Here is a 17,950-nt window from a genome sequence, read left to right on the forward strand (position 1 = left end):
GATGTGTATACATTCATCTTCTCAGTGAAATTAAAGCTCTGTTGGAAGAAGCCATCCTGCATTATTCTTTTCTGGTTATCATTTGCCAGAGCAAAATCAGTTGGTTTTTCTTTAACTTAATTGAAAGCTGCCTTTATACAGAAGTGACATTTTCTCTTAACAAACTAGGTAAACCTTGCCTCCACTGCTAAAGTGCAAATTTCTTAAAGGCAGGGAACATTTTTCAGATTTGTTTGAGTCTATCATAGTGACTAGCATTGTTGAGAAAGCATAATGACTGTCCAAACATAATAGTTCCTGTTGAATAAATGAAATAGTTTTGAGAATGATAGAAAGATAGAGCACTAAATGTTTTAAATAACATTTAGTCTAAACTCTTTATTTTTAAAAAGTGGAAAGAAATTGAATCACAGAGACAATAAGTATTTTGTTTATTTCTACACATCCCATTTATGTCAGAAATAGGAAAAATACAGGTCATATGCCCAAATGTTTCATTCACATTTATTGAGTACGTATTCTTAACTGGGCCTCTTCTTCATGATATAGCTGTATAAGAGTTATAGAAAGTGGTATGTATTGTCCCTATTGTTCTTAATAATCTTATCATTCACATAGATGCCAAACAGATGCAATATTGCTATATATTTATATCATCTAAATCTTTTCCTAATGGACCAATATTCTGATGGTGTAACTCAAGGAAAATCTGCAAAGAAATACCCTTTACATTTAGAATTAGGGAAGATAAATATTTTGTGTAAAACATTGTAAAAGATACTGTAAAGAATGAAAAAAAGATGGTTATAAATAAAGTCTGGTACTGATGGCATTTTTTTCCCTTCAGATTCTTCCTTGATTTTACCATCTTGAGTTTTTAAGCCATTGTTCTTGCCAGTTTTCTGTACTGGTGGTTTTCAACTAAGACACTTTTAATAAAAATATCATTGACATTGTCAAAAAAGTAATACACAAGTAGCAAACATTACTAGTCATGAATAGTCAAGTACTATTTACAGTGATGGCTTTGAGTGGTCATGGAGCCACATCACTATAGGCTTTCAGGAATGACTCATGAGCATAGATAGCACCTGAATCCCTCCAGTGTTAGCATGTAGAAGCCATGTGATCTTGGGTAAGCCACTTGCCTCTTCTGAGCTCCAGTATCTTTATTTGTAAACAAAGTAACTAAAATATTTTATCTCTAAGCCCCATCTATATTAAATATTCACAGCAATAGTCATTTACATGGATATTAAGTAGAAATAATTATGAACTGATGTCAGAGTTTCTACTAAAGACCATTCTTCATAAAAGTCCTGTTTGCACAGTGGCCCAGTAGTAATTATAGGATGAAAAGCTCTGCATTGTCCACCACAAAAATGTAACACTGAGGAAAATGCTTCGAATGATGAGGTCATTGAATGACATTGTGTTTTTCATATCTTTGTATAAAAGTATATTTTAGAGAGTCTTGGTAGTCATTTTACTTAATATATTTATGCAATGAGTACATCAAATTTATATACTTTTTAAATTTGGCAGTTTTAGTTTTGAAATTGCCAAGTTTCAGTTAAAAATATAAATGATAAATTTAAATCCTAATGTTTTACATATCACACTGGTGAGTAATTAGATGCTTAAAACATGGTTGGATAAGGAACACTCACTGTTTATAAGAGCAAGTTAGAGGTGATATTATTAAAGGCACAGCATAAAAATTTGATGTCTCTTTCTTCAGTTTTTAGTTGATTCTTTCTTAAACATGTGAAAAAATAAAAGTGTAACTCTTCAAGGCCGGGGACTACAGTGATTTAATTTTCTGTATCACTATTGAGCAGTTCATCCAGTGTTGTAACCTTATGGATGACCAATTAATCATATTGAAAATGTGAGATGCATACATACACACTGATAAGTAGACATTTAATCTCACATAGTTGCATTTCACATGCATTGAATTAGTAAGGACATTGTGATGGTCCTTTGTATCTCTTTAGATTTTTATACAATTGATAGTCTAGTTAATTTTTCCATAAGCCAATAGAAATGTTCCTATTCTAAATCTCTCTAAGGCTTCAAAGATTACATCCCCCAATAGTCCATTATCCAAATGTGTTTTTTCATATATGCGTTTCAATAGTCTGGATATATTTCATAAATATAGAAAGAGACCACCTATTTCCAGTGACTTACACAGTATCAGTATTCCAATTAATGCAGTTATTTTTTAGATAGTTACATCAAACAGATAAAATAATAATAAAATATTTTTTAAATATAAGTTAAGTACAAAGGAAAATATTTCAGTGAAGATCTCTGTACCTATGACCTAGGTTTTGTTTAATCAGAACTTGGGGAAACATAAATCATTACATGTATAGTTGAAGTTTACTTTGTACCTCTTCCCTTTCCTGATTCTTCCCTTTTTCCTCAAGAGGTAACCACTAGCTTAAACATATTACAAAAATTTATCACACTCTAAGTCAAAGTAAAATTCTACATATATCATATAATCAATCTTCCACAGACCATATTCTTTGCTTAGATTAGAAATAAATAAAAAAGTAAAACCACATATGTGTGTGAAAATAATGCCTACCCTCATATTGATTGCAGAATTCTGTATAAATTAAATGGGTTTTCAAATCTTCTACAACTATATTATTTTTTATCTAGCATTACTGACAGAGGAACTTAAAATTTCCCACTATACATGACTTTGGATTTATATATTATTCTATATAGCTCACTCCATTTGTCTTATATTACAGACTAGATATTTTTAAATAGTTTGATGATTTTTATTACAAATCAACACTTTTACATCTTAATAATGCTTTTTCAATAAAATTTATTTTGTCTGATATTAATAGAGGTATATCTGCTTTAGGTTTGGTTATTTTTGCCTACTTTTAAAAATAATCTTTTTTTCATTTGCCGCTTTTCTGTACCCTTATGTCTCTTATAAACCAAACAAGTACAAGAGGTTAGTATTGTTATTTTATTCAAAATTATGCTACCAATTTACTTGTCTAAAGGTATATACATTTCCATTTATTTTGGTTCCTGATATATTTATATTTCTTTATTGTACTATGCTTTTTGGTTTCTTTTCTTTCTTTTCAACCTTATATTATATGCATAACTTTAGAATTTATTCTTCCCCTTTCCATCTGCTAGTTTTTAGGTTATATTTTTCATACTTCATTTTTGGAGCAATTTTAGGTTTATAACAAAGTAGAGAGCTATTTTTTCTGTCTGTCATTTAATAGATATATTAATTATTTTAAAATTATGAAGTTAAAAAAAATGTCTATTCTCCTCCAAAATACTACAAGGCTTTGAAATACTTTAGTTCTGATTCCTTTCTCAAATTTCATTTATAACTGCTGTGTAGTATTTTAGTTCTATCTTTATTTTTATATCATACCAATTATTGTCTCTTCCTTTTCCTCATAGTTCTCTTTCTCCTTGTTCCTATTTATAGATTTTTAAAATAATGTGTCAGATTATGCTAAATCTTGGTTATGTTACTTATTCCATTGAACTGTCTGCCTGGCCTTGGTTGCATGAGTATATTTGCTAGACCATCCTTCTTTATATTCGATTAAAATTCTCTAATAAAAGCCATCATAAGATTAGGGTCTCAGACATAGTTCTGAGCACATCTGAGGATGAATAATAAACTACTTTATAATCTCACTAGCAATATTACATCTACTCTTATATTCTTATATTGAGAAAATTAAGGGAATCTTGAAATATTCTGGTTGCCAATGAGTCACATTTTCCTGTAATATTTTTTTCTTATTTAATTCCTCATTACTGTTGAACATTTGTTCTTGTCTAAATAATTAAGCTCATCTTCTTTGTGGTAAATGCATTTGAGCTTAAAGCTTAAACTGGCCTCAGAGATTGGAGAGATCTAAGAAGATTACCTACCTGACCAGCAGTGTCCAAGATGTCCAAATAAGCTGGCTCATTGTCAATCCTAACCTGGGTCTTATAAGCATCTTCTGAAAACAAAACAAAACAGAAGACGAAGTTTGTATTGAAATATAGTTAACAGAAAAGACATATTTAGTTTTTAGACTTAAGAAGAAAAAAAAAACTTTCTAAATAGGTTACTAATCTCCTGATGAACACTTGAGCTGGTTCCAAATCTTGGCTATTGTAAATAATGCAGCAATGAACATAGGGGTGTGTATATTCTTTTGAATTAATGTTTCAGGATTCTTCAGATAAATTACCAGAAGTGGAATTGTGGGTCATAAGACAGTTCCATTTTTAATTTTTTGAGGAAACTCCATACTGCTTTAAAAGCTGTGATAAAAGCTGTGATTTATAGAATGGAATACTACTCAGCCATGAAAAAGGAAATCTTACCCTTTGTGACAGCATGGATGGACCTGGAGAGCAGTATGCTAAGTGAAATAAACCAGTCAGAGAAAGACAAGTGCCATACATTTCACTCATATGTAGAATTTAATGAACAAAATGAACTAACAAGCAAAATAAAGACAGATTTATAAATAGTGAGCAGGTTGACGGCTGTAGAGGGTAGTTGGGATGGGTGGTGCAAGGATTGAGCCAAAAAGAAGAAAAAAGATAAAAAAAATTCATGGACATGAACAACAGTGTGGTGATTGCTGAGGAGGAGGACGTGAGGGAGGTGGAGGAGAGTATAAGGGGGATAAATGGTGATTGACTTGGGATGGTGAACATACAATGCAGTGTACAGCTGATGTGTTGTAAAATTGTGCACCCGAAACCTTTATAATTTTTTAACCAGTGTCACTCCAATAAATTCAATTTAAAAAGAAAAAAATGGGTTACTAAGTAAAAGATTCAGATGCTCCAGTCAAGTAGAGTACGTAGAGTGAGAAGGATACAACCCATAAAATATAAGAAAGGGACTTTCTGCTTAAAGTAAAATAAAGTATATTTCTCCTTTGTCAGGAAAATCTCATGATCTGAGGTACCCTGGGGATGTTCCCTAGAGAACCAGTTAATGGAATAAATGCATGCACCACAGGTTTGTATGCTGACATTAAACTCAGTGTGAAAATCTAAAAGCTTTTCCCAAAGATCAGGAACAAAACTGCTTTAACCATTGTTATTTAACATAGTACTAGAAGTTTTAGCTAGACCAATATGGCAAGAAAAATAAATAAAATGCATCCATTTTCTGTTAGCAGATAACATGATCTTACATGTAGAAACCTCATGGTTTCTAAAGAATTCAGGGGCTGGTGATAGGGGTGAATGGGAAGTTATTGTTTAAGGAGTACAAGATTCCTGTTTGGGAAGATGAAAAAGTTCTGGAAATGGATAATGGTGATGATTGCAGAGTATTGTGAATGTGCTTAATACCCCAATTTTTAAAATTATAAGATTTCTCTCTCTCTCTCTCTCTCTCTCTCTCTCTCTCTCTCTCTCTCTCTCTCTCTCTCTTTCACACACACACACACACACACACACACACACACACACACACAATAGAACTCCTAAAAAAATTTAGCAAAGTTTCATGCTACAAAGTCAACGCACAAAAATCTAAACAATATCTAAACAATAGGAATGAACATAAAATAAAATTAAGAAAATGATTCCATTTACAGTGACTGAGGTGAAGATTTGTACATGAAAGCTACAAAAAAATCAATGTATTTGCTTCTGTACTTTGCCATATCTGTGTATCATTTCAGTGAAAACAGTGATTATCTGGGTCTGAAGCTCTGGGGTGAGAGCTGAGAATCTTACTTTATTAATCCATTTATTTCCTCATTCATGCCAATCCCATCCTATATATAACAGCCTGTTCAAATACCTACAGTGAGTATATCATCATTTGTGAAATATGGTTGAAACTTCTCAGTCTTGAACTCACAAACTCATAGAGTCAGCCTACAATTTCTGTATTATTTTATTCACCAATTATAGTATAAGTAAATAGCAAACTGAATCACCACAAAATATTTAGAACAGCATTGAATTTTGACACAATTCAATAATTATTTATACTATTGATTTTGAAATGCAAATACATAAATTATTATTTTCACAACCTTTTGATTTAGCAAGTAGTGAGACACAAATAAATACACACACACACATACACACACACACAGTATCATGGTCTCCACTCTCAAGGAACTTAGCCTATCTAATAAAGAGGGGGTATGCTAATTGACCCTCATGCTGTCACAAAGATGGTGGGGCCCACAGCCAATAAGGACGGACTATGCTAATTGACTGCCACACCCTCAAAGATGGTAGTGCCCACAGCCAATAAGGAGGGAATATGCTAATTAACTGCCTCACTCTCAAAGATGGCAGTGCCCACAACCACAAGATGGCCAGCAAGGAAGGGCAGTTGTGGACGATCAGGCCTGCAGGGAAGGGCAGTAAGGGGTGATTGGGCCGGCAGGTAGTTAGGGGTGACTGGGCCAACAGGGGAGGGCAGTTGGGGGTGATTGGGCCAGCAGGGGAGCAGTTAGGGGTCAATCAGTTTGGCAGGGGAGTGATTAGGGGGTGATCTGGCTGGCAAGCAGAAGCAGTTAGGGGCAATCAGGCAGGCAGGCAGGCAAGCGGTTGGGAGCCAGCAGTCCCGTATTGTGAGAGGGATGTCTGACTGCTGGTTTAGGTCCGATCCCAGGGATCGGACCTAAACCAGCAGTCGGACATCCCCTGAGGGGTCCCAGATTGGAGAGGGTGCAGGCTGGGCTGAGTTGTGCACCAGGCCTCTAGTAGGATCATAATGGAAGATACACATATATGCAGTGGGATGTGAAGATCTAAAAATGTACAGGACATATAGCTTACCTTCAAGGACATTTATTCCTTACAATTGTGCTCTAAGAAGCTGAAATTGTGGGAAATACAACTTGCAAGGAGGTAAATCTAGTGAGTTTTTAGCCACTCTCAGCCATCCTAAAACCATTCAGTGTACAGGCAACCACACAGTCTCTATTTTTTATTACACTGCCCTTTATATTCTCACTGATCTTCCTCTTACAAAAGAGAAATCTTGTGAAATTGCTTGCAATATTTTTTGGAGATGCATAGGGTTGTTTTTCAATTTCATAGGGAAATATGAGTAGTTACTTTGGAAAGGGCTCTGTGACCCAAGGATCACATGTAAGTCTTTCAGATTTCATTTTTGCTCATTTCAACTCAAAGGCCCCCAAAAAGAGCCTGCTGAGGCCAGGATCATGCTGAGTAATCCATATGAGAACTTCACTGTGTGATTATCTGAGACCTAGATAAACCCAGCACATGAAAATATGTCAAATAAAAGCTTCTCCTGGGATTAGAAAAACTCTTCAAAGAGACTCCATGTGAATTGGCTAGAAATTAAGCCAGGCCCTATATCCAAGATTTCTTTCTCTCTTTTAAAAAGTATCCATCAGAGTACACATCCTGGTGTTGTGAATCTAGGTCACCTTCCTGGCCTCCACAGAAACTAATCCCTTTCATTTCCTCCCGATAAACAATCTTCCTTTCTGTTTCCATCCATCCACTCCCTCTGTGACCTCCCATGCAGAAATGCAGTGACAGAAATACTCCTCTTGAATGCATATAAACACCTCCCTGAAATTCAATCATCTGCTTATAGACCCAACCCTGAAGTGAGCTCATTTATCTTCCCAAGCAAGAGGCCAACTGTACACAAAGCTTTATCAGGCAGAAATGGCAGCAACTGCCTACTATATTGTTTGCACAGAAAAGCCCAATGGGGCCACTTTCTTGGGGCATCTAGCACTGTAAAATTCATTTTTACAAGAATGTTTGATTTGAGACTATTGCTTCGCTTGGCATGTGTCTTCACTCTCCCTCTCCAGCAGTATTTTACCAGAAGTAATAATCAAAGACCTGTATTCAAGCCTCAAAATCGTCTCTAAATATTGAAATTATGATTGGCCAGACACTTGATCTTTTTTGCAAGATGGAGATAAGAGTACATGTTAGTCAATGCATAGGAGCTTTAGAAGGATCAACAAAAGTTTGCAAATTTCATGGTGCTTAAAATAAAATAAAAAAACCCCACACAATTCAAACTCTAGGCATGTTATGTTGTAATTTAAAAAATGTATATTGCTTCAAATTAACCATGAAATTATATTGAATCTAAATTACTTCTGCTATTTATACTTACCCATGTGGGAATGCTTTCTTCCCAAGTAAATCATAGAGGATTTGGCAGGATGTTTTCAATAATTATAAAAAATATGGAATTTTAATTTCATTAAAAAAACTTAAGGTGTTCTGGAAAATTTACTTAAATAATTTATTTAACTCCTTTGTAGAACAAGCATATGTATTTAAATAACTTTAAAATAATTTAGTTGTAAATATGAAATTAGGATAACTTAAAACCACAATATGTATCTGAGAGAAAATATTAGATGATCATTGAACTTTCACTAGATGCTGTTTTAAAAATCATAAAGATAATTTAATACTTCTTATATGCCTTACCAGAATATCTAAAATGTGTGATAATTAGTATTACAGTGAAGATATATATATATATATATATATATATATATATGCTAATATATATCTCTAAGATATTAGTCATTTATTTTTTAAAGGACAATAAAATATAAAGGCTTGAATAATATATAAGAACATTGTCAAAGAATTACTTAAATGAATGATCTTTATTGTGTATGTGTGTGTGTGTGTGTGTGTGTGTAAGCATTTTGGAACATACTGTACTGGACACTTTCACTGTAACAGAAAGTTAAATCATGGCTGAATCAGCACTGATACAAATCTAATATATCAGTATATTTATCAATAATGATGTCAATAGGTATTTGAGTGTGTAATCTATGCTTCACACTCTGATAGGCACAGAATCTAACACTGGTTACTTAAACAAAACCTAAAATGAACATTAAATACTAAAATCACCTCCTCTGAGGTTAGATACAAGATAAGAATAAATACTCATTATAAATACTTTTATTCACATTATACTGGTGGTTCAAACCTGTTCAGTTAGGCAAGAATATGCCTGATGTGAATAAACTTGATAAAGAGAAAATGTTATTCATAGAAAATATCTTTTGGGTATGTATAAAATGTCAAAGATTCCAGGCATAAATTAGCAAATTGAATAAATGAATATATTAAGTTTTCTGGGAACAAAATCAACAGAACAAAAACAATTTTTCTATATATGAGCAACAAAAAAGATAAGAAATGAAGATATTTAATGGTATTCATTATCATAACAAAATCAAATTTCAAAGAATGAATCTTTTAAAAATTTTGCAAGACTTCTACTTAAGAAGCTGTAAGACTTTATGAGAAACATTAAAAATGATATAAATAAGTGGAAGTGTTTGCAATGTTTATGGATTAGAAGATTCAATATTTTAATGATTTTAATTTTCCCCTAATTGACAATAAATATATTCCAAACAGATTTGAGGGAACAGTGGAGATCCACCAACTAATTCTAAATTAATATGGAAATGAGAAGAGTCCAAAATAGTTGAGACAATCTCAAAATAGAACAATAAGCTCTTCTTATAAGTACCGCGCGCTAACCGATTGCGCCACTGGAGCTCCAACAATAAGCTCTTCTGTGTATCAAGGATTACTCTTAATTTGCAGCAATTAAGACAATGTGATATTGGCACAAGATAGAAAAATAAATTGACAGAACAGGGAACCCATACATTAAAGAACCCTTTTTTAGATGGCAGAATTGGCATTCAGGGCAGTAGGGAAAAGAAAGTATTTTCAAGAAAGAGGGCTGTCAATCAGATATAAACATTAAAAATAATGGAACTTGACTACTACCTCACAGGATATAGTAAAATAAATGCTAGCCAGGTTATAAATATAAACATGCAAAGTAAAACAATAATGCTTCTAGAAGGTACTGTAGGAAAATACCTTCATTGTCTGGAGTGGTAAGACTTCTTAAATACTAATCCTGTATAATAAAATCCTAATATGCAAATTGTCCCTTTGGGTGGTCCTTTGACCAGGAGTTCAACCACTCGCTATGATGTGCGCTGACCACCAGGGGGCAGCAAGGAACATGGCAGGCATCAGCAACAGGGCGCTGGCAGTGGGCAGCAGTGGAGGCCTGCTGCCCTGATGGGCCCCAACAAGAGCGGAACTTTGGGGGATGGTGGAACAGGTGAGCGGGTGGTGCCAGGCCAAGGCAGGTGTGAGTGGGGGCTTGATCCAGATGGCGACCAGCGGTGGCGGTGGCGCACTGAGGAGCCAGGAGGAAGCACAACCCCAATCGATCGCCCCTCAGGCAGGATGGTGGAGCAGGTGAGGCAGACATTTCCAATGAAAAGTGAGCAAGAGATTGGTGTGTTGTTGTTTTTTTTAAGTTATAACTTTATTACTATCATTTACTGAGCACTGATACTGTACTGGCATGGTAAAAATATATGTATTTTTTTTAACGTTCCATTACGTCATTTACTAGTAATTCTCATAATAACCCTATGAAGGAACTATCCCCACTTCCATTTACAGAGGAGGAATTGAAGCTTGGAGAGGTTATATAATTTGCTCAATTTCACACAACTTGTAAAAAAGCATGCTATTTTTACTTACTCTTTGATATTTATAAAATCTTTATTTGGTTTCTAATATGTTCCTAAAAAAATAACACTAAGTACTAGTGATATAAAATTCAATAAGATGTGGCCCTTTTCCATGAATGAGGCCACAAAGGAGGCATAACGAAGTGCACTTGGAGTTGGAGTTGGAGGCTGGTGAATAGATAAAGATTTCATAGAAGTCTTGCAAAAAACCTAGCATATTATTCATGCAGTGGATAGTTTCTGCTATGAAATTTAGAAAACTACAGCACACTACAAATGGATGAAGCTTAGAAGTATAATGTTGAGTGAAAGAAGCTAGACCTAAAATAATATACATTGTAGGTTTCCATTCATATAAAATTAAAAGATAAATATCCAGACTAAGCAATATTTATTGGAAAATACTTTCTTAACCAGGACAGAGATTACTTAGATATAACCTTGTGGTAAATCATTGTTTGGTATACTTTTCTATATATGTAATACACTTTTCCTACTTAAAAACATTTTAAAAGGGGAATGTTCTCAGTTACTCAATTATAAAAAGGGGGGGGGGGAACTACCCAGTTCCAGTTCTCTAATTGTTCATATTTTATGGTGACACAATATTTGCATGAAATTAACCCATACTGTAACTATTTTTTCAATGATTTCCATTTTGTCTTCTAGCCTGTATCTATTATCTCACATCATGACAACTTCTAGATATTTAGTTCATATTGAGTGAATTCCGACAATGTTGAGAATATGGTTTATAGGAATGGAAAACAGAATGATACCAAAGGACCCTCTTGTCCAAAATATCTTGGTCTGGCAGGGTGCCCCAAATTCCACCCCTTCTGTTTTATTCTCTCTAGTTAAGATAAGCCATCTTATTTCCAGGCACTCCCTATTAAAATGCAATAAAACTACAGGAGAGGTAAAATATTAAGCTATTATCAAGCACAAACACCTTACTCTCAGATTACTTTTGCACAAAATTAGCTGTCATGAGAGAAACAGGAAGCAGAGCCCGAGGGGATGATCAGCAGAGAAGATAAAAGCAGAATGGAAGGGAAAGGGAAAACACTGCTAACTGCTATGGGCGCAGAGATGGGGAGGAGCAGGTGAACAGAGGAGCTGCAGGAGGCAGGAGGGCATCTGGGGACCAGAATGGACCCTGGGTTTTGGCAGCAGCCTGCTGAAGAGCAATGTATGAACAGGAGAAATGCTTCATGCTGCTTCCTTCTCAAACCTGATAAAATGAAGTTGTCGTGTGTCCCAGGCTTGCTGAGCATGGCATTTTAACAACTGAACCCTATGTATATACTAAAGATAAATTGGACATCTAGAATTCTAGTCTTGCCTTTTTTTTTGAAGACGGATAATCCTCACTTTGTCAGTCTCTCTAGAAATCAGGTTGCAGAAATGAAATTTCCTCTGTGGATGAAGAAAAACGGGGTGTATGCTTAGGGTGATGGGCTAGAGTAGTGCTTCACAATTTTCCTGTACATACAAATCTCCTGGGGATCTTGTTAAAGGGCACTGTTTCAGTAAATCTGCGGCTGGGATTCTGTATTTCTAAGAAGTTACCAGGTCCTACCATGCTCCCTGTAGTAGCAGTACTGTGTAATGGTCATGTGATAGAGGCCACATATTCATTTTACATGTTCTGGTAGCCACATTAAAGCAGTAAACGAAATGGAAAAAAATAATTTTAACACATTATTCAACTAAATTTTTCTAAAATAACATTTGAATGTGTGAGCAGCATAAAAAAATATTAATGTAATATCTTACATTCTTTTTCTTATATGAAGTTGTGAAAGCCTCTGTGCTTTTTGTGCTTACAATACATCTTCATTTGGGCAGGTCACATGGCAAGTGCACCACAGCCTCATGTGGTTCAGGGTTACTGTACTGGCCAAGACAGAGCTAGACAGAGCATTGATTATTGCAACCATTCAGTCCATAGCCTCAAAATACAAAAGGAATATTTTTTTCACAGCCATCCACAGCCTTCTTTTTTTTTTTAATCCTCACCTTAGGATATTTTTACACTGATTTTTAGAGAGAGTGGAACAATGGGGAGACACAGAGAGAAAGAAACATCGATGAGACACATCAATTGGTTGCCTCCCACATGAGCCCTGACCAGGGGTAGGGATCAAGCTATGTGCCCTTGACCGAAATTGAATCCAGGACCCTTCGCCTGCAGGCCAATGCTCTATCCACTAAACCAAACTAGCTAGGGCAATCCTTCTTGATTGGAGAAGACCGGAAATGAATTTAAAATACAAATGAATGACATACCTAATTATATTGTAAATTATAATTTACAAGGGAAACAGAACAAGTATTTCATAAAATATTAATTATGCATTTAAATTTCATCTTGATATATAAGATTGATTGACTGATTGATTGAGTGTAAGAAATTGACTTACATAACTATGGACACTGGAGACTCAGAATAGCTGATGGTATAATTTACAGTCCAAGTGCAGAAGAGGAACCTTGTACCAGCCTAATCAATCAGGCAGGCAAAGTTCCCTCTCACTCAGACTTTTTATTCTACTCAGGTTCTAAAGTCATTGAATGAGGACTACCCACATTAGGAAGAGCAATCTGCTTCACTCGGTCTAGTATCAAATGTTAATCTCATCCAGAAGCACCCTCACAGACATACCCAGAATAATGTTTGACCAAATGCCTGAGCTTCCCATGGCCCAATCAAGTTGACACATAAAATTAACCATCACACTTCCCTATGGAGTCTTCCTCTACCAGCCCAGAGAGAAACTTTATCCCCTTCCTGTACTTCTGCACAGAGCTCTATTAAAGCATGTTTACCATTTTCTCCTCGTCCTCCTCGTCCTCCTCGTCCTCCTCGTCCTCCTCGTCCTCGTCCTCCTCCTCCTCCTCCTCCTCCTCCTCCTCCTCCTCCTCCTCGTCCTCCTCGTCCTCCTCCTCCTCTCCCCCCCCTCCTCCTCCTCCTCCTCGTCCTCCTCCTCCTCCTCCTCGTCCTCCTCCTCCTCCTCCTCCTCCTCCTCTTCCTCTTTCTTCGTCTTCTTCTTCTAATTATAATAATAATTATTATTATTTGGTCTCAGCTATTTGAAAGCACAGAGCCTTATTCATTGTGTATGCATTGTCTAGCATTCTGACAGGCATATAATAGGTGGTCAATAAATTCAGTTTACCTTTTCTGACCGAGGGTCCCGTTTCTTTAAACTCTAATGTTAAAGAAACAGCATGGAGTTGTAAAAATCACAGTTCCTGGTTGTGAGACCAGAGAGAATGCAAGTAACGTATTTATATACAAGTGTGCATATCCCATATACTTGCAGCTAGGGAAGTATTGAGACATCCATGAGGCAGGAGAGGCTGTTTCCATTGAAGAAATGGAGTCAAACAGTTCAACTTGGAAAATTAAGGAGGAGTTCCAAAAACAGAGATGGCTCAGATAATTATATAGTGATTTAGGAGTAGAAATTGGATACGGCATGGTACTTAGCCCATGGGGACCTTGGAGATTTTTTTTTTTTATCAAGAGACTTAGGCTTTAATTTCATTTCTCTCAATCTTTAGAGTTGTTAAGATTGGCAAAAGAAGGTGACAAAAGGAGTGTGTAATGCTGATAAATGGGAAAAACATCAGAATTCCTTCACTTCTTACTTCTTTTTTAGGATGAGAATTGTATTGAGAATCAAAAGATAAAACTATCATTTGTGAAGAACAAATAAAATCATAAGATATATAATTAGATTTGAAAAGAATATGTAGTTACTCCAATTGAGTGCAAATCTGATTAATGATGTCCTTCCCCAAAACATATGAATGGCATTTTGAACTATCACTGTGCAAGCAAATGGGGTTTGATAGGTGTTTGACTTGCAATCTCAGTGAACAAAATGGAGAAGCATAAGGTGGGATCAAATTTTGTCAGAGGAATTAGTAAGTGTTTGAAATACTCCATCCAGAATGGCAAACAGTAAATTGTTTCAGTACATAGGAAGTTTTCTAGTAGTTTACTATAGACCCTGTCATTTCTCACAATGTGTTTTCCATTCTTATTAATGGTTTTAATGAAGGTATGGAATGATACATATTTATATGGGAAGATTATTAAAAATAGAGAATGATAGTGAATAGATTAAATGACATTGGTATGCAAAAGGTCTTTGACAGAGTTGTAGAATGGACTGTTTATGACAGGACAATGCTCCCTAGAGATTGATGTAATTTTCTGAGGATGCTATTTTTCTCCCCTCTTTAATGCCTATGGACACTTTGAGAACATTTAAATTCAAACTATTGGTTATTATAAAATATCTGAACATATTTCTATTAATAAGGATCCCAGCCCTGCTCAGGTAGCTCGGTTGGTTAAACCAAATACTCCATGTTGTGGGTTTGATCCCCAGTCAGGGCAAATACAAGAATTAACCAATGAATGTATAAATAAGTAGAACAACAAATTGATGTTTCTCCCTCTCTCTCTCTTTTTCTCTCTTTAAAATCAATCAATAAATTAAAAAAAAATAAGGATCCCAATATGAGTCAACAAAGTAAGGTATTCACAAAAACTGTTCAAACCCTTTTGGCTATAGCAGGAAGATGGGATATCTGCATTTACTTAGAAGCAGGAGTTAAGAAACCCTCAAAGTCTCTACTAATCAGGGCAAAAGTGAAATATTTCATTTATTGTAGTGAGATACCACTCTGGGTGATATATTGATAAGCGGTGGTGTACACAGGGAAGGACAAGGCAATACTGGGTTTGAGGCCTTCCTATGGAAGAGGAGATTAAGAAGGATTGGAGGATGCTAGAGAATTAACTTATTATTTTGAGGGTGTGGCAGTCAATTACCATATTCCCTCCTTATTGGCTGTGGGCGCCGCCATCTTTGCAATGGTGTGAGGGTCAATCAGCATATTCCCTCTTTATTAGATAGGGTAATTATATATATAACTAGAGGCCTGGTGCATGGAATTTGTGCATGTGGGGTGGCCCTCAGCCCAGCCTGCACCCTCAGGGAATGTCTGACTGCCTGTTTAGGCCTGATTCCTCTTGCAATCCAGGACACTGTATGCACCAGTAACCATACTTTTCATACAGGTACATACTTTTCATATATCTTGCTATTGTATGGGAAGCTACATTTTTTGCCCTGATTATAAAAAGTAGTACATAACATGATCCTTCTGAGGCAGTAGTACCATTTTTCCCAACTTATGGGTGGGAAACTGAAGCAGAGAGAAGTTAAGTAATTAGCTTTGTCACACAGTCATAAGTGTCAGAATCAGGACTGACCTCAAAATATGCAAGCCAGAGATCATGCTGCATCATCCTGTTTTTTTCAGTGTTAGAGTAGCCTTGCCAGGTTTTAATTTTTAAATCTAAGAGACTGTTCCCAATATATAGGGTAGGGTCCCTAGGCCTGGACAGTGATCAGGGCCGATCTGTGGGGCAACCTGTGGGTGGGCAATTGGGCACCCCCCCCCCCCCACTGGAACCACCTTGGCTGGCGGCCTAGAGCTATCCGCTGGCCGGCCCCACTCCCTGATTGCCACCATTGGTTGCCTCCTTCTCGGAGGCAGATGCTCAATGCAGGAACTGCCCCCAGTCAGGGCAGCTCCTGCATTGAGCATCTGCCCCCTGGTGGTCAGTGCACATCACAGCGACCAGTCATTCCACTGGTTGTTCTGCCCTTTAGTTGATTTGCATATTAGGGTTTTATTATATAGGATTATACCTACACTTACAACATATATTTGGGGATGGTTGGGAAGGCAAGGCTAAACTATAGTGGATTTGATGTAAAATTATAAAGTTTATTGAGGAAAGGATTTCGTTCAAGGCAAATAGATATTATCTGTAGTGGAGAAGGCAGAAAGAGAGCTTTTGGGGGTGTTTGCCAATGTTTAATCTTCTTTCAGGGTTTACAAGAATGTTTTCCGCTTAATAATTTATGAAGCTGAACCATATATTACGTTATCTCAATAAACATCAATTCAAAGTAAAAAAGTGAAATTTGGTTATTAGATCATTTTTTTCATTATGAAATAAACTGTATTTTACCATTCTATATGAAACCTCTGAGCATAGCTAACATTTCTACCAGCTATGAGAAACAAGTTTGGATAGTTCGGGATAAATCTTTCTTTCTAGTTATATCACCTTGATAAATCATCTACTCTTTGAAACAAATGGAATTATTGCATTTTTATTAAAACAAAACGAAGGATTCGCAAAATTATCTCCTCACTGTGTAGTCTGTGGATCTCAGTTTTCTAATTGGTTAAAAATATAGGAATTATCTCTGTCTGTTAAGGTTGTGTGGATATCGGATAAGATATTACATTGAAAACATAAAAAAAACAACACAAAAAAATTACTGTGTTCAGTAGAAAATGTACCAAACTCCCACTATTCTAAATGATCTTCAAAGACTAAAAATTTTAAGTATTTAGCGTTTGTTCCAAAATATGAATTAGATAGGAATTCCAGTAAAGAATCTCAAATTTATCTAAATAGAGTCTAGCCCAGCTGGTGTGGCTCAATGATTGAGCATTGACTTATGGACCAGGTGGTCACAGTTCGATTCCTGGTCAGGGCACATGCCCTGGTTGTGGGCTGGATCCTCAGTAAGTGGTGTTAGGAGGCAGCTGATCAATGATTCTCGCTCATCATTGATATTTATCTCTCTCTTCCTCTCCCTTCCTCTCTGAAATCAATAAAAATATATTTTAAATAAAGTCTAACACATTTCAATTCCCCATGTGTAACTAGTAAAAATTTTGGTTAAAATATTTAACAATTTTTTAAATAATGTAATATTTTATCTTTTCAAAGAATGAAAATAAATGCAAGAAAATGTCAGCTATATTTTTTAATGTGGATCTAACTGACTATATGAATAGGTCATTTGAGACAAAATGGTTCAAACAGAATTTGCATTTCTGAGTTTTTCTTATGCATTCTCACACAATCTATGCAGGGATGGGAAAAAGCAGATGTCCTTAAATAGTTAAAACGTTTCCACTTTCAGTATAAATGGAGTAGCAAAGCGAAGTGTCAGAAAACATAAAGCTGATTATTGATGGAGTTTAGAGAAATTAGGCAGCTGGAATATGCTCAGAACCCTTCCCTAGTTCTTTAAACAGTTCGAATATTTGCATAGTCTTATTAAAGACAATTTCAGAAGTGCTTCTCTGCATCACTGGATTCCATTTTAACCAGACTAAATTTTATGGAAATGTATGTTTAATTCTAAAGCATGTTCCACCTACCACTGTATTCTAATTAAAGCATGACATTGACACATCTCAGGCCCCTGCCTAATGCAGTGTTAAGAATCCACACAATTTCACATGCT

At 35.7% G+C, this 17,950-nt stretch overlaps 1 protein-coding gene across 1 annotated transcript in view; it reads right to left on the reverse strand.

The window, feature by feature from the left end:
* RIT2 (Ras like without CAAX 2) overlaps window positions 1-17,950 on the reverse strand; it is a 250,155-nt gene that overhangs the window by 153,893 nt on the left and 78,312 nt on the right. The window contains exon 3 of the mRNA XM_059704925.1: window positions 3,946-4,019. Within this exon, the coding sequence (XP_059560908.1) occupies window positions 3,946-4,019 (74 nt within the window). The remainder of the gene's footprint in view (window positions 1-3,945; window positions 4,020-17,950) is intronic.

The sequence above is a fragment of the Myotis daubentonii genome, chromosome 8 (genome assembly GCF_963259705.1).
Source record: "Myotis daubentonii chromosome 8, mMyoDau2.1, whole genome shotgun sequence".
NCBI lineage: Eukaryota > Metazoa > Chordata > Mammalia > Chiroptera > Vespertilionidae > Myotis > Myotis daubentonii.